Raw genomic sequence first — 24,978 nt, forward strand, 5'->3', positions numbered from 1 at the left:
ATACCGCACGCTAAAACTAGCAATGATATCGCACTTTTAAAATAAAATTTATAATGCACATTAAAACTAGCAATGATACCGCACTTTAAAAATAAAATTTATAATGCACATTAAAAGTAGCAATGATACCGCAAATTAAAATACCATTGATAATGCATCATTGGGCATGGCCAGACCACCCTCCTACAGACAAAAAAACCTGCATTGTTGTGTACACCATTGAACGGTCACCAAAAATTGGGATTGTCCCACTAGAATCACAACATTTCACAGACTTTGCTGCTCTCTCCTACCTGTTCTTCTCACTTTCACCACCTGTGCTGCAGGTTTCTTTAGTGGCTTGTCTTGATCCTGGAATGTTAGGGGCCCTATTTGGAAAAAACAATGGGTACATTTAGAAAATGACAGCCACCCCTGGCGTTAAATCAGTACCACCCATGATTAATAATTAGGCCTTCCTCCAGCCCCAACATTAAAATAATAGTATTCACATTTAATAAATAAACCTATTTCCCTCCCTACAAACAGCCCCAGCAATAAATTAATAGTAATTACATTTCAGAAATATACCTATTTCCCGCAACCGTCACTGCCTTTAAATAACTCATAGGCACATTTAATAAAGGGACCTCATTCTCCCCAAACTCACCCCCACATTCAGTAGCGCCCAAACCACCCCATCTTAAATTAATTAATTGTCCCCACTATTGTGCCTCTCCCCCCCCTTTTTCCTCATGCTGTGTCTCTCATCCTTTTTTCTTATACTGTGCCTTTCTCCCCCCCTTTTTTCTCATGCTGTGTCTCTCACCCTTTTTCCTTACTGTGCCTCTCTTCTCCCCCTTTTTTCTTACTGTGCCTCTCTTCTCCCCCTTTTTTCCTTACTGTGCCTCTTCTCCCCCTTTTTTCCTTACTGTGCCTCTTCTCCCCCTTTTTCCTTACTGTGCCTCTCTTCTCAGCCTTTTTCCTCACTGTGCCTATCTTCTCCCCCTTTTTCCTCCATAGTGTGCCTTTCTTCTACCCCTTTTTCCTCCATAGTGTGCCTTTCTTCTACCCCTTTTTCCTCCATAGTGTGCCTTTCTTCTACCCCTTTTTCCTCCATAGTGTGCCTCTCTTCTCCCCCTTTTTCCTCCATACTGTGCCTCTCTTCTCCCCCTTTTTCCTCAATAGTGTGCCTCTCTTCTCCCCCTTTTTCCTTCATACTGTGCCTCTCTTCTCCCCCTTTTTCCTCAATAGTGTGCCTCTCTTCTCCCCCTTTTTCCTCCATAGTGTGCCTTTCTGCGTTATTCCATTTTCTTTTTTTTTACTTACCTTTCTTTTAGCTTCTTTCTTCTCTTTTGTCTTCTTGGTTCTCTCCACGCTGCTCCTCACTGAATGACAGGCGTGACTTGATGACATCACGCCTGTCATTCAGTGTTAACAGTGCAGAGAGGAGGGAGGAGGAGGGACGCCTGCGCAGCGATCAGGTGAGTATATCTTTTTTTTTTTTTTTCTTTTTTTTGCTACCCTGCTCCCCCCACCAACGAAGGGAGCCCCGAACCTGCCCGCCGGCAACCCACCCCCCCCCGCCACCGCCGCCATTAATCCCTTAATCCGGCTATGGGAACTGCCTGTGCAAACTGACTCCCAAAGATAGCATCCCTGTAAGAGTCCAAATCTAATGATGGTCAATAATGTATATCTAACAAGAAGGGACATTTGGGACTGATCTATTGGCAATACAAGGCTTGAAACTTTTACGAGGAGAGCAAGTCCTTTTGGCAAAGAAATTAAATAACCAGGGGCGTGAAATAGAGCATGGAGCAGCTGCTTGCTGTCGGGTAAATGATATGCAGAATTCTCTTATTCCCCTGGGTGAAGATGTGCATTATTACTGAATGTGGCTACATTAAAAGCATTGTGAGGAAGGCTGAAATGTAGTACCAACCATAGATCAAATAAATAAGTTTAATTAGCATTTTGTTTTTGACTACTTGTGTATTTTCTAGTTTTTATTTCTAGAGAATATACTTTGTATTGAAAAAAAAGTAATTTTCTAGCTGTAGTATGCATAAATTTCTATATCATTGTAATCTGTATATACTGTTAGTATACCAACAGCTTAATCCCATGGAGCAAACTAAAACATCTATGCTGTACTGCACAAGTACAACAAACAGTGGTGGTTTTTCTATAAAGAACTTTTCATGGACTCATTGAAAGCTATTACTACTTACTGCATTAACCTGGCTCAGGCTACAATGGCCTTAGACACCAATGTTAGCTAATTAGTTATAATATAGCAGCCTGTGTGCTAGTAAAAAGTGCTAGTAAAAAGTGATAAATCATGAAAGGGAGAAAAAACACAATGGTAACAGCTGCTGCTTTTCACAATAAAATATTTTTTTGAAAAATTATTTCCAAGCACAGTATACCCACCTTAATGCTATATTTAGGTAGAAATATGAATTATACACAATGTTGATAGTTTACCAAAGTTTCTAAAACTGTTCAATGTTTTATCGTCTTGCCCCGTGTATGAAAAAATTTTTTTTTTAGTCTTATTTGTGCACTAATCCTACTTTTGCACATATAAATTTGTGTTCTTGTAAATAAACGTAGCTTATATATGTCTTTCTTCCTTTCAAGGTTACTATGAAGAAGTGTACAAAAATCAGTTTGCACTGGCGCAGTACTTCAAAATACAGGATGACCACTGGCTTTCAAATCACTTTTTTGAATGCTGTTTTCAGACAGCTTCAAAAATAACAACGGATGGTGGGAGAAAGGAAGCTGAGGCCCATGCAAATCTTGGGAAGGTGGCCGAAGAACAAGGTAAGGATATAGCTCAAGGGCGGTCTATCAAGAAAATATTGATCCCCTGTTTTATGTAACCTCAACATGTACGGTGGAGTCATGTACTTTAAAGAGGATTTACACCTTCAGCCGTTTTTTGCCCTAAAGGCAGATATTTGCTTCTTTAGGTGGCTGAAAACTGCTATTGTATAAAAGGGGAACAAAAGAAACAAATCTTCCTGGAAGTGACTAAAAGTAGAGTTTATCTATAAGTACAAATATTTATTTAGTATTATATTTTTCTGCCAGTTTGATCATGATTAGAGATAAACAAATTGATCTGTTAGAATTCATAGTTTTGTATTGATACCCTCATTATGGTTGGCGTTACCATGTCCTGATTAATTATTTACATTTTTGTTTACATAATAAGAAGTGTATAAATAAAGGAAGGGTTAAACCTGTATGGTATTGCAAACATACAAATTTTCCTTAGAATCGATTCTCAACAAAGCTCCTTTTTTATAGTATATGTACATGCATGCATTTAGCCACGTCAGCAAGGCTAAAATATTGTTTTTATTAAAAAATTATATATATTGTTAACTAGTTTTGGAAGACTTCTTTAATGTCACTTTCAAATATCACCAATGTAACCGTTTTCCAACATTATTGGATAATAATGTCCTCAGCCATTATTGAAAATGTTAGTATCAGCAATTAGTACTATCTGAGAAAAGCACTTATACCTAGGGGAGAATGACCATGTGAATATAAAGAACTTGTGATATATAGTGTATTTTACTTTTGTGCAATCCAGAGTTTCTAGTGGAATAACATGGTATAAAAACAGTGTCCGACTGGGGCATGAAGGGCCCACCGGGCAAACCAATGACTGGGGCCCATCTCATACCATGTAGCGCTGCAGAAGGGGTGTTGGGGAGCCTGGCACACATAATATGTTTATTATAATTTTAGACAAATACAGAGGCAATACTGTGTGCACTACTGTTAGATGCACACAGTTCTGCCTTCACAAGCAGTACAGTGTGAAGTGGGACATACCTCCCAACTGTCCTTGTAGTAGAACCAAATCCTGCCTAAGCAGGACAGTCACCCAAATGTGGGACTGCCCCGCCAGATTCAGGACAGTTGACAGAGTGTCCTGCTCTCTACTACCTGTCTTGTTACTCTCACCACCTTTGGCTGCTGGTTTCTTTAGATCAGTTGCTGCTTGTCTGGATCCTTGGAGGCCCTATTGGAAAACAAAAATGGGTACATGAAATGTAGAAAACTTCAACCATCCCCGGCATTAAATCAACAGCACCCACATTTAATAATGAGGCCTCCCTCCAGCCCCACATTAAAGTAATAGTACTCACATTTGATAAATAAACCTATTACCCTCCCTCCAAACAGCCACGCCAATAAATTAATATCATTTTACGTTCAATACATATATCTATTTCCCACAACCATCCCCAGCATTAAATAATTTATATTCACATTTAATAAAAAGCCCTCCCCCCAAACTCAGTCCCATATTCAATTAATAGCCCCAAACCACCCCAAAATTAAAGGTCCCGTCACCTCACCTTAAATTAATAGGACCCACTATTAAATTCAATAGCCGCACCAATAAATTAATGTCAGAACCCACCCCCCTATTAACAGTATATACTGTATAATGTTGTTTACTAGTAGTTTTATCCTCTCCCTGTTACTATGAGAGCCTGAGCGCAAAAGTGTGCTTACATATTTCGTGTACTTCCTAATCATCTGTTCTGCACCTAATTCTGTCTCTCTGGAAAGTACTGTGGCAAGCTTGTACTTACTGCCTGATATAATACGAATACTGCAATCAGGATTGACTATTATAAACTGCAAATTTTCCAACTTGAATTACCTTCTGAAGTCACTGTAGTTTGTAAGTTCTTTATCCAATATGCATTCTCTGTTGCTACACTATAGTAAATAACAGAGAACCTCAAAACTGATCAAAACCTCCATGAACCATCTGGAGCCAGATTTTAGATTAGGTACTAAACAGATGATTAGGAAGTAAATGAGATTGATCAGGTACTTTTGATATTCACAGATCAGGGTCATGTCATACACAGACTGTGAGAAAGTTGCCAGTTTCTCAGCAACAGAAGAGCAGTCCTGCATGACGCAGGTAATTATTTTAGGTGTGATATCAGCAATGTTGACATATTGACATATAGGGCTATATTTACTAAGCTGCGGGTTTGAAAAAGTGGGGATGTTGCCTATAGCAACCAATCAGATTCTAGCTTTCATTTATTTAGTACCTTCTACAAAATGATAGCTAGAATCTGATTGGTTGCTATAGGCAACATCCCCACTTTTTCAAACCCGCAGCTTAGTAAATCTAGCCCATAGAGTTTGCATTTAGGTATTATCACACTACACACCACCCACTTTTCTTCTCTCCATTTTAGATCACTTGCAAGGTAAAGAAAACCTGTAAAAGTGACACCCCGGTTTGTGCTGGAAGGGACAATTATACTGCAGTATCGCCTAATTCACATAGTGAGGATTTTACCTCCATATCCGCATATTTATATATGTTTAATTGTTTAGCATTAAGCAACTTTTAATCACTTCTAATAACTTTTAAAATCACTTTTAATAAGTGTTGTGCGCTAGTGTTTTCTTTTTCTGGGAGTATTGTGTACTAACCTGTGATCCGCAAAGTAACCTTCTTCCATCGGGTCTTCTCGGTGGCGCTTACTCCAGGGGTCGGGTCTTCCAATCCCACAGCGTCGCAACGTCATCAACGGCAGAGACGCTTACAGGTACAAAGAGCCAAGACATGACTCTCTGCATTGCTTGGGACAAGCTTTACTTCACTCCGCCCCTCCACTGAAGAAGGCGGGGCTACATGGCATCCGGGCCTACCGGTGAATCCCCCACCTTCCCGCCAGGCCAGTCCGACCCTGTATAAAAATCTGTATTTTTTTTCCCCCACTCTCACAAATGGAGTATAATTTCAGTGCTGGCATTTAATAGGTTTAAATATAAACTTTTGTTAAAAGTCAAAAGCTACCACTTGTTTGTATACTATATATACATTGCTGAAGCTGTTACTTTCTGCTCATTAATATGAAATGCCTACTCTTGCACTACTACACATGTTTCCAATGACAAGCATAAGATTAGTGCAGAAATATAGCATTGATTGAGGGGGAACAAGCATGAGCACAAAAATAATCTCACTGAGTGACATTTTATACCAACGTGGAGGTGGCAGAAAGTGGAACTTGGGCGCTATACTTAGTGTAAACTTAAGCCTCATGCTCAGGTCAAGCACATTTTAAAGAGGAGGTTCATTTTAATATAGTTGTATATATATACATATATATATATATATATATATATATATATATATACATATAGATAGATATATATATATATATATATATAGATATATATAGATATATATAGATATATATATATGTAAAGCCTAAGAATGTGAACACTTTCACACGTTAAATAAAGGCAATTATTGTTAGTTGCCTACAGAAAATTCCCCCAGCACACTGCTATAGCCAGCAATAGACCTGCCATTTCTACTGTAGATAAAAATGTAAAAGTCTTAGTTGCACACATTTGCAAATGTATGTTAAAGCCACCCGCCACTCCACGGCGCTTTTGCTACTAGGGTGGTCCTAACTCTAAACAGTGAGAGACCCATATATTTGGGCCATACATATATGTGATTTTAAATTAAGAGCCAACTTACCAAAGAGGTACCCCAAAAGCCTCCAAACACCAATTTAGCGCCAGTACTCCCCCTCAGCTACTGACACCAATATGTCTCTCAGACAAAAACAGAAGTGGAAGTTGCTCAATCAATTTATAGGCTCATAGCAGGTGCTTGAAAGGGTGGGGTTATCCTAAAAGGAACAAACACACAGAAAATTCTCCCAGCATACTGCAAAAGTCTTAGTTGCTTAGCGTTAGGACCACCCTATTATCAAAAGCATTTTACAATCTTTCTATGAGCAACTCTATTTTCAAGAACAGCCTAATACTGCTAATAAAGATGCAAATGGAGACTGCATTGCTAGGTGCTTGATTTTATACACCTTTGGCAACGGGTCTAATTGAAATACCTCAAATCAATAATTAACAGGTGTGGCCAAATACTTTTGTCCATATAGTGTATCTACCGAAAAGTAAGATGGAGTGGACTTCCCTGATCTATTGACTTTCTCCAAGTCGGCAATGTTCGGTACTTTACTTTACTAATAGAACTATAGAAGAGGAAGTTTTCTTCCCGTATTTTTCCAGCGGCTCTCCTTTGTGTCTTTAGATCTGATACTCCGACTCATTTGTCTTAGAATATATTCTTTAAAATTACTTTTTCCATATAGTTGACTGTTAATAAAAAGTTTAACAGTAATTCTAATTTCACTAAATACTTACCGATCTGGGGTAATCCTGAATTGTTGCCATCATTGTCCAATTCGATGTATGTGATTGGAAAGAGAAAGGTGTTCTTGCTATTAAAAACATCTTTGATCCAGGAGGCCTTATTTGTAGTTTCTAACAATTGCAGGAGATATATAACCTTCCTCATACTCATTTAGACGTCTCTTTACAAACTAGACACTATGCGCACAGTAAAATGCACTCTCTACTATGAAATAATGACCCCATCCTAATATCCTTGATTATTTGTTTAATTTTTCACGTATTTATAAATTTAAATACATTTCTTGTGTGTAGACTTAATTGGCATGAACAGAGATTGTTTATGGTCTAACTTCTGGTCAGTGTGGTGGAATGATTTCCCAGATCTTAGAAATCCCACAAATGTGTTAACTCATATGGAGCATATCATAAAATCTTCAAGTTTTAGGAGGTGCATCTGAAATCAGTAAATAGAGCTTATATTTCCCAAACACAGAGAAAACATTTAAATATGTCTGAATTGGGTATTTGTCCGAAATGCAAGAGGCAAGAGGGTAATCTAATGCATAACTTTTGTACTTGCCCAAAAATAGGCAAATACTGGAATAAAGTTGTATCTTTCAAAAATTACACCTTTCATCTAAACTTACAGTTACATTATGAATCTTTAATCTAATCCTTTGATAATTGAAGGGAGGATCTACCTGACCATAATATTATACCTCTCTTCTCACTATGACCATGGCGAAAAAAGCCATTCTGGGTAAATGGATTTCTCCTATTTCTTCAATGATTGAGGAAATCAAGAACAAATTATTAGACCTTTTATATTTTGATAGACATTCAACTTTTTCTGATCTTGAGATCTGAGACTGCACAGACCTTGAGCTGTAAACTATGTCCATACCTATGACATCATATAGCTGGACTTATTGAAATAACTACTATGTTATCTAATCATGCCTATATATGAGGTTCTCCAATCATTGCTATCTTAATGTTAATAGACTTTAATATCTAGAAGGTGATTGTGATTGGAAATGCTTGCTCTACTTCCCATTGTTTCTGCTGGCATATGATCCACCAACAGTATAGCCCAATGAAGAATACACTGGTTTATAATTTACAGCCCGCTAGAAAAAATGTACATTTAGGGTCTCATGTTAATTTGAACACAAATTGCATTCTTGGCCTACAAAATACTTTTTTTTTTACATCTCAACCTGCGCACAAACCACTAATTTTGGAATTAATGTTGTGTGCGCTTGCCCAGAAATAAAAAAAGTGTATTATATGCCAAGAACGCAAATTGCGTTCAACTTAACATAAGTTCCTTTATACTGTTTTACATATCAGATTGTATCTTTTGTTTTCAAGATTTGGCTGTCATAGATAACTTTTTCAGAGCAATTTCAATGTTCTTTTTCTAGTGCTTTTTTACTTATTTAAGATGGGTTTCCAGTCTTTTTTAAATGTTTTATGATGTTCTCAGTATTTTTCAATTACATTATAATGTGTGCATTTCTCAGGTACTCCTGATACAGAAGCATAGCAGCTATAGCTATCAGCTCCCAAAAAATAAATCCAAATGGCCTAAAGATACTTTAAAATTAGAATAAGAAAATCTTGACTTTGAACTTGAGCCTTTGGCCAAAAGTACAAAGGAAACTTGACCCCTTAATTTCTGTTATTTTGAGCTACCTTTACTTTTTGCTAGATTTCTACTGAATATTATTAATCTAATACGCATAATTATATATATATATATATATATATATATATATATATATATATATATATATGCAATAATTTGATTTTTCAGAATTTACCAATCTGGGGCCTGATTCATTAAGGATCTTAAATAAAGAGCTATCTTATTTCAGTCTCCTGGACAAAATCATGTTACAATGCAAGGGGTGCAAACTAGCTTTCTGTTTTGCACATAAGTTAAATACAGTCTTTTCATGTAGCACACAAATATCAACTTTAAATTTCAGTGTACAAATAAGCTATCAAGTATTTGTGTGCTACATGAAAAAACAGTCAGTATTTAACTTGTGTGCAAAACAGAAAACTAGTTTGCACCCCTTGCATTGTAACATGGTTTTGTCCAGGAGACTGAAATAAGATACCTCTTCATTTAAGATTCCTAATGAATCAGGCCCCTGGTTAGTAAACAATAACATTTTCAGAATATCAGTGTGTGCATTTAACAGACCACAGTTTTCAACTCAGTCAAAGCATAACATTTATTTCTGCCATTGATAATATTGATCTGACCAAATCTATCATATGCTGGCTTCAAAATCTGTCAAATCAGATTGATCATTTGTTTCAACCCTTAAAAATAATATTGTTTCCTTTTTTGTCATTATGTTTATAGAGTTAACTGCGGCCAATCTAAATTGTAAATGGTCTAATCTATTACTTTCCTTGGATTTCTTAGGGACAAATTGTTACATGCTTGTGAGTACTATGAAACTATGCACATGGCCACAAACCAGGCAAGCTGTTAGTTCAACCAAGTCTGTAGCCATTTTGACAAAACATTTAATAGACCAAATAAGATATTTTCAGCCACAAAAAAATAATGGATCAAGGTACACTCGTTAGGTGCTGAAATAAGGAGAGAAAAAAAATACCCTTTGAAACAATGCTAAACCTATAAAAATATACATATTTTGTGGAATGTCTTAGGCTCGTCCTCAGCACTTTTGATGTACATATGCAGTACAGAGAAGTTAATGCAGTAGCTCATGCGAAAATGAATCTTCAGGTTTGCAGAATCAGAATATCATATTGAACTGAAGGGCTGTGGAGTTTGGGTATATTTCAGCAATAGTCTACAGAGAATTTTTTGACCTTGCGAAGCGGGCAGATTTTTACACCATTTTATCAGCCACACAGACCCATTTTATATAGGAAGAGCATTAATATGCACAGATCATCAACGTCATTCATTTATGAGGCGCCACAGATTTTGCTGTGCTATACAGTCAGCGATACACATAAAGAACATAATACAAATAAATATTGGAACAAGAGGACAAACATTAGAAGAAGACACAATTTATAACATAAAGAAACCTGTACAAGAGGACAATGATTTGATTACAGGACATTGGCATTAGAGAGGGCCCTGCTCATGAGAGCTAACAATCTAGATTGTAAGCTTGCGAGCAGGGTTCTCTTACCTCTCTGTCTGTATGTATTACCCAGTATTGTTTTATTAATGTTTGTTCCCAATTGTAAAGCGCTACGGAATTTGCTGGCGCTATCTAATTAAATGATGATGATAGAGGGGTATGGAAACAAATTGAGATAATATGGGTGGTGGTAAACTAGTGGCATTGGCAGGTGGGGGGTGAGGAGGGAGTTGTCTTAGGATGGGGCGGGGTATCCAAGCGTGAAGAAATGACTTTTGAGGGAGCGCTTGAAAGATTGGAGGTGAGTCTCGAAAGATTGGAGATGAGTCTCGTTCGGCAGGCAAGGGTTTCATAGGTAGGGATCATCATGAGTCAAGTCCTGCAGGCGGGAGTGTGTGGTGGTGACAGGAGGAGAAAATTATCGTCAGAATAAAGTGGGCATGTAGGGGATAAAACTGTGTAATAAAAAAAAAAATGCTCAATTATGATATTTGAAATTCTGATCATAAATTATATACCACATAGCTGAATTTTTATAAAGCAGTGTTTAAGAATCAAAAAGAGAAAAGTTCAAAATAATGAAGGAGGGGATGTTGTCCAACTATAACTGTAAGCAGTATATTGAGGTTAGGTTTTTGCTGTTGCAGACACTGCATTTCAATAGCAGAATAATCTCCAAAATCTAATGGAAAGTCTTTGCTGAAGCAGACTGTAAAAATTAAAATGGGGCATTTGCTGTGCTCCAATTGCTCCAATACTTGTCTCTGGTTTGTAAATGACTCCCTCATTAATCATAGTTTTAAAAGAAGTTGGTTAAGATATGAGTAAGATCCTGTATCATTTTATCAAGTTATTTACAAAAAGCGTAACATACATACCACTCTAATTATTTTGCTCATAGTTTTATCTCATTCCAGTATAAATAAAACAAATTCATTCCAATTGTACTCTTGCGTAATGTTATTATTAAACAGAGTAAAGAGGCAACACAACTCTGAAACATTCTAACAAGTTCACTGCATAAATGTTACCCTTCCTGTACTGCTTTTAAGTATACAGGAATTAATAGCGGTAGTGTATTGATTATTATGCAAATTCTGGCAATTAAAATGCAGACAAAACCTTATGGCTATATTAAATTAGTGTTACATTAAGATCAGTTGTAGATCATGAATATAGAGTGTGGAAAGTGCCCTGATGAAAGGCAATAACAAGAGATTACCTTTTTATATACAATAATGTGATGGTATTAAGGATCGGTATAGCATTGTCTTTTTCCTTGTGTAATTTTTATTAATGCTACAATATGAGGAATACATTATTTGTTTAAAGTCTGAATAGAAATTTACATGAAATAGATTGAAAGGACTGAGGGATCATTTGCATATAGATGCTGGAAACATATGCAAGAAAACTAATGCAGGCTTTAGTGACATGTTTCTTAAGAAGCTTAGGTGTGCTACGCTCTAAATTTGTAAGTGAAGGAGTTAAAATTTTGTAATGTAGTGTTGCAAATTAGCCCACAACAAATCCTTCAAACCATATTTGATGGTCTTTTCAGGCGTTAACATATGAACCAGTGAATTGGTGGGATCAAGCCCTACACAAAGTAGCTCAGTTCTTTTGTTGTACAATGAGCGAGCTGCACTTACTCATTGTACAACAATATATTGAAATATAACATTTATTAGTGCACTCATAATTCACATTGAAATTTGATGACTAGAAATGTGTTCAGTGAATATTTAGACAGTTGTTGTCTATAGGTGACTACTGATTTATACATTGTTAAATTGAACACATTAAAGCATTACTTTTTTTAACGTACTTTATATCTCGTACAAAGCTATATGTTTGCTGTGAATATCAAGCTAATCTTTGATAGACAAAATGTGTTTTATTCTATTAAAACATTTTGCACCTTCCATTTTGAATGTAACACTGCTGTAAGATTTTCAAGTTTTTCAAGGACGGACTTTGTAACCCACTTGAGGATGAATTGGCATGGGCAGAGGTACCCACTGAATATTAAGCTTTAGCTCGTCATTTTATCTGTGTAGGCATCCATTTGTGGTAGAGACAATAAATGTTTGCTTCAACCAAGTCCTTTTCCGGTTACCAATACTCATCCAATTGTAGCTATATATTACAGAAAAAATCTATCCCAAACCTGAAGCAGAGCCTACGTAGGAAAACCGAATATAAAAGCATGTGTCAGAAAGGGGTTAATCCGCACAAAGCTCCTCCTTCCACTCCACCTATATCAGACTTTACTTTACTGCCCACTCACGTGTGCAGTAGTAATGTTTCCTGTGTAGCTGGAAATATTTTTGGTGGTCTCGAGCTTTCATTAATGTTCCTGTGAAATTGGGATGCCAAGTCCACAGACGAACCACAGACAACCATCATCTTTGAATCCAATTTTCTGCAAAAATATAACAAGGACTTGTTAACAGATAATAGGAAAGCATATGATTAAAGACATATATTACAATTACCTTATCAGTCACTAAGGGATAAATATGAATTACCAAATTCTCATTTTTATATCTATCTGCTGTTTTGACACTATAAAAATTCCTTGTCACATGATAAAGGGTCAAATGTTTGACTTTTGAAAACCTTCTTGTAAAGTAACAAATATAGATTTATATGTCTGTACAATTATTTTGTAAAACTGACAGTTACAAAAGTTGGTAGAAAATACATTTAGGGTGACAGCGGGGCATCCCAGAATTAAGTCGAGAAATATTAATAAATCATTATGAAAGGACAATGCAGTGCCTAGGTGTGGTCTTATAAGCACTGTTTGTATATCGCAGATACAATAAGGCTAAACATGTTGAAAATAATACACATTTCCAGAATACCCAGACATTTTGGGATTCAGAATTTGCAAGATCTATGCTCCTGCTTCTTTTGGTGGCCAACATCCCAGGAGGTTGTGAAGAAATATGTTCTTCTTGCTCACCTTTATCAGGTTAAGATGCCTTGCAGCTACCTGGTGGGACTGGTACAACCATTTCTGGTCTCTTCTTGTCTTTTGGGATGAATTGATTGCACCAAAGAGACTCTGGTGTAATATAGGACATATGCAGGGTGATTGAGGATTGGTTTGATATGCTTCCAGTAGCTGAGTTCTCCTATATCAACTCCCAACAAGTTTCTACCAAGCAGAGTAGAAAGACATGGAATAGCATACAAATATCTTTCCTAGTTTGACTAAAGAGTTCTGCTTCCCTGCTGTCACTGATAGAATAGATTCACACCATTGCAACCTGAATGCTAAAATACGTTTTGTACAGATAGCCCAAGATAATTATAAAAGGCAGCAGAGAAATTAGGCGTAACTTCTCAAGCCATGAAAGATGAAGTTTGGCTCTCAACCAGTAATCTTAAACTCAATGTACACACAGTAAAATTGGGACATACATTGTGGTCCTTTTAAAATTCTGGCAAAATTCAGGGAAGTGGCGTTCAAGGTCAAACCTCCATAATCTGTGATGATACATCCAGTATTTCATGTAGCCCTGTTCTCCCAAATGGCTTTTTAAATACTGTCATCTCCAGATACCATTATGTTTGAGGGTCAGAAACATTATGTTGTGGAGATAATACTGGACTCAGGGATTTTCAGAAACTGGGTGCAATATATTTTCAATTGGCAAGGTTATGGAGCAGAGAACAACACTTGGAAACCAGACGACAGTGTTCTAAAAATGTTGAAAATTAAACCTGCATTCTTTTTGATTTGATTGTACTGACTGAATCTTTGGATAAGCTCTCCCATATAATTTAACCATCTTGGACACTTTCTTCCACTACCATATCTGTGAAATCATTTATTGCAGAGAAATATCAATTGTTTCTTGGGTCCACTGCTCTGCTCACTGGCATGACAAGTTGGTGACTCCTAGGTGTGTAGTGCGGTATTAGTGAAAGAAATGGGACAAGAAGCCAGGGTCTGGTACACGGTTGGTCTTCAGAGTGCCAAATCAAAAGACAGAAGGACAAGCTGGGTCAGTAAAGAGTCAGGATGCAATCTCAGGACAGCATTAGGAGCTGAGGAGGAAATCCAACAATCCGAGATTGGCACACAAGGATCAGTCCCTAGGAATCACAGGGAACACATGTGTAAAGGACTAAGTGAATCTAATACACTGGTACTGCACAGCACAGAGAGAAATGCTGATATTGGCTTTGCCTGGTTTAGCGTTCACATGACAGCAAATTTAAGTTTCCTGCACAAACGTTTGCCTGCTGCTAAAGGAGAGCAGGGTAGTGGTGGGGAGAGGAAATGCAGGGTGTGTGACTCTGGCACCAGAAGAAGAGCATGCTCCAGATTTGGTAGGTGACATTTGGACTCTGGTTCCGGTATTTGACATCATCTGGTTAGTAGTAATTTTCTAAAATGGCTCATTTTGGTCCTTAAGAAGGGTGTCATACTGCTCCTATCTTTGAAGATCCATTCATTAAGTAATCCTTCAATTACATGGTTCTCCACATTAATTGGTCTCAGACTTTAGACTTCAGTTTATGGGCAAATTTTGGAAAACATTCTTCCAAAAATTGGGGGGTCAAATTCAATTTCTCTGTGGCCAGTGATAAAACTGAAAGAACAAATCAAGTCTTGGAACAATATTTGAGGTCTTATATTTTAGTACTTTATGATGAGTGGAGAGATTTGCTATCTGTCAGGCACCGTCCCTGTGTCTCTGTTTCTGCACAGGGACAGACACCTGCTTCCCGCATTATGGCTGCGTCTGGTTGTGGAGCAACTTCCTGGGCCACCTGGGGGCTGCCTCTATGCATGTGCGTCCCATTGCCAGGCAACGGGATGATATTCCTGGTCTCGGCAGTGGCTGCTTACATCAGCACTGCCGGTAATTACGTACCCCTTGCTCCCCTTTATTTAGTGGACACTGGCACCATTAGGGTGCCAGAGTATTGGGTCCGCATGCTCCAGCGAACCTCTCTGTTGCTCTGAAGCTTCCTGATTGATTCCAGTGCACAACCTTGGCTTCCTCCTGCCATGGCTTCTGGATCTCCCTGTTGGCTCAGTTACCTGTCTCCTGTGTCGGACTTTGGCTGCCTGACTGTTCTCCTGGATCTCCTTTGTGTATTCTACTGCCGAACGGTATTGACCCGACCTGCCTGACTACTTTTCTGGATCTTCCCTGTATATTCTTCTACTGAAACGATAACAACCCAGATCGCCTGACCAACCACTACCATTTACGTGCCTCGCTGGTAAATCTATTGGATGACTGCAACCTGCGCATCTCTTGCAGCAACACCCAAACTTCCTTACAGGGGTCCCTTGCAAAGACCAGAGCCACGATAGACTCAGCACCTCCTCTTAGAGTTGAGTCAATACCATCAAGTAACCACCGGTTCACGCACATTTCGTGACATTATCTTGGGCTGAGTTTGTGCATAATAGCAATTTTCATGTCTCCACAGACAAATACTCTTTCTTTTTTGTGTGTTGTACCACCCTAAAATCATGGGTATTTTTGTCGTTCCTTCTGCTGATTACTCCTTAACCAATTTACTAAACATCTAGTCTGATGTCTTTAAAGCCATAGGCAACCTTTCGTAGGAAAAGAATGGCAGGTAGGCATTGGAAATCTGTTTCACAACTAAAAATTGGAAATTAGTGTGTTCTGTAAGCCACTTCTTGCCAAGTAATGGTCCATCCATCTCACATCAACAATTGGGTCGAGAAACTATGATTTAACCCATAAGGAGATGGTTGTTTGTGAAGCAGTTTAGTACCCAATTGAAGTGAGCACTCCTTATGCTCTCCCTTACATTAGAAAGTCAAAGATAATTTTAGACATTTAATTAATATGTATTTATGACATTTGCTGCCTATGACATATAAATCATCATCATCATCATTTATTTATTTATATAGCGCCATTAATACCGCAGCACTGTACATAGAACACACTCACATCAGTCCCTGCCCCAATAAAACTTACAGTCTAAGCTCAGTATGTATTACCATTGATGTAGCAATTGTGAATGTTAAGAATGAGTGTCAAAAGAACTTTGGCACCCACAAACTAGACAGGATGTCGCACACTGCCCTTTTTTTTGTGACATTATATTCTGGTGCTTGTGTGTGCAATGGTACTGTTATATTGTAGTGAGATTTTTAGAATTCCAAAGCTGTAGTACCTGAAGGTTATAACCACTCTGGATTTCACTCTGTAAGTTCAGCTGCAGAGGCTAACTTGGAATTGAGAAAATGCTTAGTTACATAAATTAGCAGACTTTAATTGCAATTGTGAATGAGTTGTTTCATTGATGTTGTATAGTAGGAGCTACAGACATTGATTGGGAGGCTGTAGAGCATAAAAATGCCATGGGGCATATGCACGACTAGTTTGATTACCCTTAAATAGATGGACATTTTGTTGAGACGAGACTTGTGGTGTTGCTAGCTCTGAAAAATAATTGTATTATGTGAGAGGAAGGAATAAAATAAAGATTATTTAGAAGGTAAGTAAAAAAATATTATGTATATTACTATATTTCAGTATACATCCCCTTATACAACTTAATAAATGAAATATATATTAAGCTTGCAGCTCCACAATATAACAGAATAACAAAATATCTCTGTTTACAACAGAGACTGTGGTTCCTACTTATCCCAAAGACTGAAAAGAAATGTCAATTTATTTTCCTAAGATTGTTTCCGCCACTTTAACTTCTACTGGAGAGAAAAAGTGCACATGCTTATAGGGAAGATGATAATTAGCTGCCCTCAAGATTGCTGATACGAAGTCGGGCAGGTCAGCCAGTACATCTTGCAATCTGTGACATAATAAATTACTTGAACAACACCGGAAGCAGTCTTTGAACCTAATTAACATCCTACCAGATTAATGTCAGGTCTCGGCAAGTAGTGCTTTACGATACCTTATTTATTTAATTATGGGTGAGTGTATAATGCTATTCTTGCTCCTGCAATGAAACCTTCAATTGTGCCAGCTTTTATTCTTAAGTGGGGTAACGCATCTTTTTCTCTCTCTCCTTTCTCTCTCTCTGTGTTTGGACTAATCAATGCAATGCTGAATGAGTTCATTTTAGTACACTCAATCATGGCTCTAATGTTTGTAGCTTACGGGCGCAGGCATCAGTAATGTAAGAATGTTATATGGCTTTAGTTTGGGCCATTTCATTAAATATTCATGACATCAAAAAATGTGCATCAAAATAGCGTCTGGAAGAATTACGTTTATGTGCCTGCTTTTATGGCAGCTTCACATTTAAACCCATTTGTGTTAATATCAGTCTTTGCACTGGGAAAATAATGCAGCTGATGAAGTCATATGCATGTTCTTGTTTCTAATGCTTGGTCAGTAGTTATGACTCGCATATATTAAGTGAATCTAAGTATAATGTACTGATATTTTGGAGCATATAAAATATGTTAATAAAGGCTTGAACCTGATCTGGATTATGATATTATAAACAGATCTTGGCTTACAAGTGAATTTTGCTTGCATATATATGTAAAGCATTTTGTTTTCAGAAAAGGCAATTTTACCCAAGAATAATAAACGGCCACCAAATGAAAAGCAGACAAATGTATTTTTGTCTCAAATTAAAATACCATAATAATAATAATATCATATCTTTAAAGTAAGAAAGAAGACACAATCTGCACGCTTTCATGACACTGTGGTCTCTTTGTCAGACAAACATATTGATGCTGAAAATGCAGGACACAGACACAGAAAATTGTCTATATATGTCATTGTTTACACAATGCATAAAGGAAAAAGAGACGTGTGGTGTAATATATTCAACATCAAAATGTCCCCAATAATGGATCAAAGCAGTGGTGTTCAAGATTGTATCCTGTATTTTATAAGGAGTGTGAATCTCTATGGTCTTTTCATTGGAATTTGATCCAGAAGTGATATGCTCTGGTGGTTGTGGAGGCAGATTTCTAAATATCATAAACCAATGAATCCATCGGCTAAATGGACACCTGTTGTTGCTATCTCAGATATTGTCATATGTTTATACCTATGTCTAATATTTAAAGTTCCTTTTTAGTGAACTTTTGTCTGTTAGGCATCTGATCTGGGCCACAAAAGTAGTTTCCAACGAGTGTCTATATTTTTTTATACAATCAAGATTTATTCATGTTTTCAGTTTCTATCCAATTTCTTCTACACACAGTTTCCCAGTGAGACATTTAGTAATTTAGTGATATTGTTGTCTGTTGAGTATTCTATCTCTACTTAACATATGATGGATGGTCTCCCATCTCCTGCATGGAAATGTGCCTGTTTCTGGAGGTTTGAACCCAGACACAAACTTCGCCCATACAAGCATCGGCTAGTACAATCCATTGCCTCAGGTAGTAACCGCAACTGGAAGTAGTAGCGAGAATAGCAAAGAACTTGCAATCAGTTTAGCACAAGGACAATCCGCAGTTTCCAACTGGCCCTAATCCCAGGAACAGTTCTTTATTTTTAAAATGTGTTCTTGGAATATTTTGTCCATGAAAATGTCATTATTTTTTCAATATTTACCAACTGTACAGTGCAATATCCCTTTTTCATTATATAGGATGCAATTTTCACTGTATTGTTATTCTCAGGGTTTTAGAAGTGAACTGTTATTTAAGTGAAGTATTTAAAATGCAAATAATTACATTAAAACAAGTTCCGTACGCATCTTGGAGATTTAGCACCCTGAGGTCCACTTAGACAATACTGTGTATTATGTGCTTAGATGCACATTGTCTGCAGCAAAGTATCCCTGGAAATTATTGTGAAATGTTGTAAGGTGTGATAGTTATGATAGTCGTCTGAATGAATATGTCTAGATCCACCTTTTCTTTCTTATAGGCAACTCCCAAATCCGAAAATCATCATTGTCAAGGGTTCACAACCTCATCCTATAGAAATAGGCACAATGCCGTACACTATTTATGCACTGAGAGAATGCCCATTCCCGACAGACAACAAGATGTATATTGAACTTGGTTATAATATAATTGTTTGCATTTTATACAGACGACAAGATTACCTTTAAATGTGCCACAACAAATCTTGTATACCTAATATTAAGTGCTAAATACCCCAAAGGAGAGCTGTATGTAAGAGAAATGGGACAAACTGGAAGCAAATATGAATATTCATCACTACACAATAAACAAAGTAAAAATAGACACATGATGCAAACTGCGTTTGTGGTCCCAATCAGATATGCAAGTTCAGGTACTAAGAGGGAACTTTAAATGTCAGAGAGAGAAAGATCTGTGAATATAAAATTATGACAATATTTGAGAAACTAGACAAGAATAGGATTGAGTTCAGTCTATGGATTCATGTTGTTTTGTGAAATCTGCCTGCTCAAATCTCCTGAGGTAAAGACTTATCTGAACGATATCCTAGTTAAAATGCCACAGACTTTCACACTTCTTATATAGGACATCATGCATTTACCTTTTATCAGCATAATTTGTTAGATAAAGCCTGATATCACATAGTTGCTGTTTATTTTTTAGTTAGCCCTTAAAAGACATCTGTCCAATGAGGCCCCACCAGTGTAGCTGGAGTACAACAGTCATTTCCAAAAGTTTTGAGAATGACACAAGTATTGGTTTTCACAAAGTTTGCTACTTCAGTGTCTTTACACCTTTTTGTCAGATGTTGCTGTGGTATACTGAAGTAAAATTACAAGCATTTCATAAGTGTCAAAGGCTTTTATTGACAATTACTTTAAGTTTATGCAAAGAGTCAATATTTGCAGTGTTGACCCTTCTTTTTAAAGCCCTCTGCAATTCGCCCTAACATGCTGTCAATCAACTTCTGGACCACATACTGACGGGCCGCCCATTCCTGCTTAATCAGTGCTTGGAGTATGTCAGAATTTGTATGTTTTTGTTTGTCCACCCGCCTCTTTAGGATTGACTGCAAGTTCTCAATGGGATTAAGGTCTGGGGAGTTTCCTGGCCATGGACCCAAAATTTCAATGTTTTGATCACGATCCACTTAGTTATCAATTTTTCCTTATGGCAAGGTGCTCCATCATGCTGGAAAAGGCATTGTTAGTCACTAAACTGTTCTTAGATGGTTGGGAGAAGTTGCTTTTGGAGTATGTTTTGGTACCATTCTTTATTCATGGCTGTGTTCTTAGGCAAAATTGTGAGTGAGCCCACTCCCTTGGCTGAGAAGCAGCATCACACATGAATAGTCTCAGGATGCTTTTCTGTTGGCATGACACAGGACTGATGATAGTGGTCACCTTTCCTTCTCCTTACAAGCGTTTTTCCAGATGCCCCAAACAATCTGAAAGGGAACTCATCAGAGAAAATGATTTTTCCCCAGTTCTCAGCAGTCCAATCCCTGTACCATTTGCAGAATATCAGCCTGTCCCTGATGCTTTTCCTGGAGAGAAGTGGCTTCTTTGCTGGCCTTCTTGACACCAGGCCATCCTCCAAAAGTCTTTGCCTCACTCTGCACTGGTGGTGCCCCAATCCTGCACCTAAATCAAATTTAGGAGACGGTCCAGGCGCTTGCTGGATGTTTTTGGGCTCCCTCAAGCCTTCTTCACAACTTTTGAACCTCTCTCTTTGAAGTTCTTGATGATCTGATAATTGATTGATTTAGGTGCAATCTTAGTAGTAGCAATATCCTTGCCTGTGAAGCCCTCTTTGTGCAAAGCAATGATGACTGCACGTGTTTCCTTGAAGTTAACCATGATTTCAAGCACCACCCTCCTTTTAAAGCTTCCAGTCTGCTATTCTAACTCACTCAGCATGACAGAGTGACCTCCAGCCTTTTTCTCGTCAACACTCTCACCTGTGTTAATAAGAGAATCATTGAACTGATGTCAGCTGGTCCTTTTGTAGTAGGGCTGAAATGCAGTAGAAATGTTTTTGGGATAAAGGTCATTGTCATGGCAAAGATGAACTTTGAAATGAATTGCAATTCATCTGATCACTCTTCATGACTTTCTGGAGTATATGCAAATTACTATCATAAAAACTGAGGAAGCAGACTTTGTGAAAAATAATTTGTGTCATTCTCAAAACTTTTGGCCATGATTGTAGGTGGTAAACCCAATTATTCAGGTCCCCTCCAGAATGTTGGTAGTGTTTAACAGGAATATTGCATACTGTGACTGCCTGGTAATCTGGTATTGAAGCAAGCATTCTGTCCTGTATTACTGCACAGTAACATCGTCACCGAAGGTTGAGCTAGAGCTGGTTACGGTTGTGGAAGTGCCCCGTGTAGGGATGAGACAGAGTCATTGTCAAACAATCCAGGGTCAGATCAAGCAGAACTGGATCAGGACTTGTAGGCAAGTCAGTTAGGGCAAGCCGCAGACCGAGCATAGGCAGACAGTATCAGAACTCACAAGCAAGTCGGGTCAGGGACAAAAGATCAAGTAAGATCAGGAATCAAGGGCAAGATAAGCAAGATACACAGAGGTCAGGAACACACTTCAAGGACCAGGAACAAAAAAATAACGATCTGGCAATTAGTTTCAGACAGGAAGTACCTTAATATATATTTTCCTCTTAATTCTTTATTCCCTCCCCTCATTTTTGCAATGTCTCTCTGTAATCCTCCAAACTCCCAGATCTGCTTTTCAGATCTGCTCAAATTTGCTGCACGACTCTACAAATCCCTTTATTGGTTCTTCATTCCCTTCAGAAATCAATTTAACCTTCTCACCATGAAATGCAAACTTGTCACCGATGCTTTCCCTTCATACATCTCTAACCTCATCAAGAAATGCTTCCCAGCTCGACCTCTCCACTCCGCCTCTGACTTACAACTCTCTTCCCCTCTGGCCACCACCTCTCACACAGCCTCCAAGACTTTTCCAGTGCTGCTCTCCACCTATGGAATTCCTCCTCCGCCCAACCAGATTCTCACTCAACCACCAATCTTTCAAGCTCTCTCTTAAAAACCGCTTCTTCTATTACCTACCCTACTCCCTCCTAGACTACTTCCTCTGCATGCTCCTCTCACCACTTCCACTTGTGTCTCATTTGCTCCAACTGTCTCCACCTTCCTTCTCCCTGTAAGCTTTCACAAGCAGTGCCCCATTTTACCATATGTCACTTGTCTGCAACTTCTGTGTCTCGAGTCGGGTGGGGTACGGGAGAGCAGCTTTGTAAAAGCTGGCATAGTTTTAAACGACGGGAGAACATTTCCAGAATATGCACATATCTGACACAAGATACCGCAAAAACATTAATTCATGCACTCATCATCTCCCGCATCGTCTATTGCAATTCCCTCCTTACTGGTCTTCCCAAAGTCAGACTTGAACCCTTACAATCTATTTTACACGCAGCGGCTAGATTGATTTTCCTTGCAAACCGTTATTCCTCTGCTGAGCCACTCTGTCAGTCTCTACATTGGCTGCCTGTATTTCAACAAATCCAAAATAAAATTCTTCTACTAACATATAAGGCCATCAACAAAATTGCACCGACATACATTTCCTCACTTGTCACATGTTCCATTCTCGACACCTCCATTCTGCACAAGATCTACGTCTCACTTCCACTCTCATCACATCCTCTCATTCTCGGTTACAGGATTTTTTCCAGGCTGCACCCACTTTGTGGAATTCCCTCCCACGCACAGTAAGACTTTCCTCTAGTCTTCAAACCTTCAAGCGTTCACTGAAAACCCACCTCTTCAGACAAGGTTATGATATTCCTCAATCACCATCTTAATTTCCCTAGATTACCCTATTACCATCCTCTACACAGCTAACGCAAGACAACAGCCCTCTGACCAACATTGCAACACACACAGCCTACTCAATATTTTTACCTTTGCATTCTAGCTGGTCCATTGTGCAATATGATGTAGCACATGCCCTTGTGTTTTAAACTCTTATTGTCCTATAGATTGTAAGCTTGCGAGCAGGGTTCTCTTACCTCTCTGTCTGTATGTATTACCCAGTATTGTCTTATTAATGTTTGTCCCCAATTGTAAAGCGCTACGGAATTTGCTGGCGCTATATAAATAAATGTTGATGATGATGATGAATAACAATGGGTATAAGCGCGACAATAAGAAAATCACTACTTACCATATAACAGACAAGGAGTTTTTCCGAAGCTTTAAAACATTGTCCACTGTAGGATCTGAATGGCCTAAACAGTTACAGTACCAAATGACGTAATTTACTATGGACACAGTGAAAATGGCGCTTTTAAAATGGCAATATCCGGACCCCACGCCATTTATCATGGAATACAGGCGTGGGGTAAGCTGCCACAGCTTACAAATAAATAATAATGATGATATGGTAATATACATACTAATAAATGTGGGTGAAAATAAATTTATAATACACAAAAGATGTTAATATATGCATAAACTCCTGTAAATGATATATGTATGAATCATGAGTTCTGATGTCATTACTTATAATCGTTGAGTTCAGATGTCATCAATTCAGTATTCATTAGGAAGCATGTACTATAAGGAATAGTGCACCAGCTACTATAAATTATTACAATATTAGAAGTCACCTTGGAGACCCGTGACTTGAATAAAAGCACCCATTTTTTGCTGACTTATAATATCTTTATAATTTACAGTAGGCAGAACATTTATATTATATAATCAAGAAGTTCTAACATCAGACTCATATTAAAGGTATTGCTTATGTTAATTTCTTCACTATAAATGCTGACATGATGCTTCTTATTTATACAGGTCTGTTTTTTCTGTACATTCCACATTTATTTCAACATGTTGAACTGATAACAGCAGTCATCACTCTCCTTACTTCCAGTGTTCATCCTATATCCACAGGGCGCTGTGTTCTTAACGTAACAGACTCTATTGCAAAATAAGTTTACAAAATAGCTTTACCAATAACAAAACACAACTCACTAGATCATAGAATACTTTAATAATAGGTAACACAAGCAGCCAGGACTTTTACTGAACTGCAAAAGAACAGAAACAAGGGAGCACAATAGCTGGTTCTTGCCTTTAGAAAAACATACCTAATTCCCTAAAAATGGTGGGCACACTGACTCAGTTCAACCTGCGTTTGGTATTAAACAAACGTACTTTGGCTTCTGAATTCATCAATGCACCGATCTCAAGATATGGGTATAGGTCTACTGTGCTCTACTACACAAAGACACTGCACAATACGCCCAATACCTATGTGAAATATAAATTCGCCAAAGAACACACAGAAGAAAAAAATATATAGTAAATGCCCCTTGATAATAATAATGACATTAATTATCAAACAGTAATTTGTTTTAAGTCATGAAAGACTTTTATTAGAATGATGTTAATTTCTGCTGAACATAAAAAATTTTTTTACAGTTGCTTCTGATTGCAAACACATATATCATACATAGGAGACCGTCATCACAAATACTCAGGACTTAGACTAGCCCTGTAGCTAGAGCATGAGATACGACAGAAAAACAAGTCTCTTTGGGATTGCCAAACCTTGATTCGGTTGTGGCTGTGTGCGCTTGAGTTTGGTACGCCCCTACTGTATATTGACTACAGCAAAATGCCCCTTCCCCGCCCCGTTCACTGAAATTATAGGCTGTTGTAAGTGTTGTTTGCATTCGTAAATG

At 37.9% G+C, this 24,978-nt stretch overlaps 1 protein-coding gene and 1 long non-coding RNA gene across 4 annotated transcripts in view; one reads left to right on the forward strand and one right to left on the reverse strand.

The window, feature by feature from the left end:
* TTC29 (tetratricopeptide repeat domain 29) overlaps positions 1-24,978 on the forward strand; it is a 199,059-nt gene that overhangs the window by 70,247 nt on the left and 103,834 nt on the right. For all 3 annotated transcript variants that reach the window (XM_075199007.1, XM_075199026.1, XM_075199016.1), the window contains exon 5: positions 2,626-2,811. In XM_075199007.1, the coding sequence (XP_075055108.1) occupies positions 2,626-2,811 (186 nt within the window). The remainder of the gene's footprint in view (positions 1-2,625; positions 2,812-24,978) is intronic.
* Positions 10,266-24,978, reverse strand: part of LOC142140986 (uncharacterized) — a 31,196-nt gene continuing 16,483 nt past the window's right edge. The window contains exon 2 of the long non-coding RNA XR_012688595.1: positions 10,266-12,783. This is a non-coding gene — a long non-coding RNA (uncharacterized LOC142140986). The remainder of the gene's footprint in view (positions 12,784-24,978) is intronic.

The sequence above is a fragment of the Mixophyes fleayi genome, chromosome 1 (genome assembly GCF_038048845.1).
Source record: "Mixophyes fleayi isolate aMixFle1 chromosome 1, aMixFle1.hap1, whole genome shotgun sequence".
Taxonomy (NCBI): Eukaryota; Metazoa; Chordata; class Amphibia; order Anura; family Limnodynastidae; genus Mixophyes; species Mixophyes fleayi.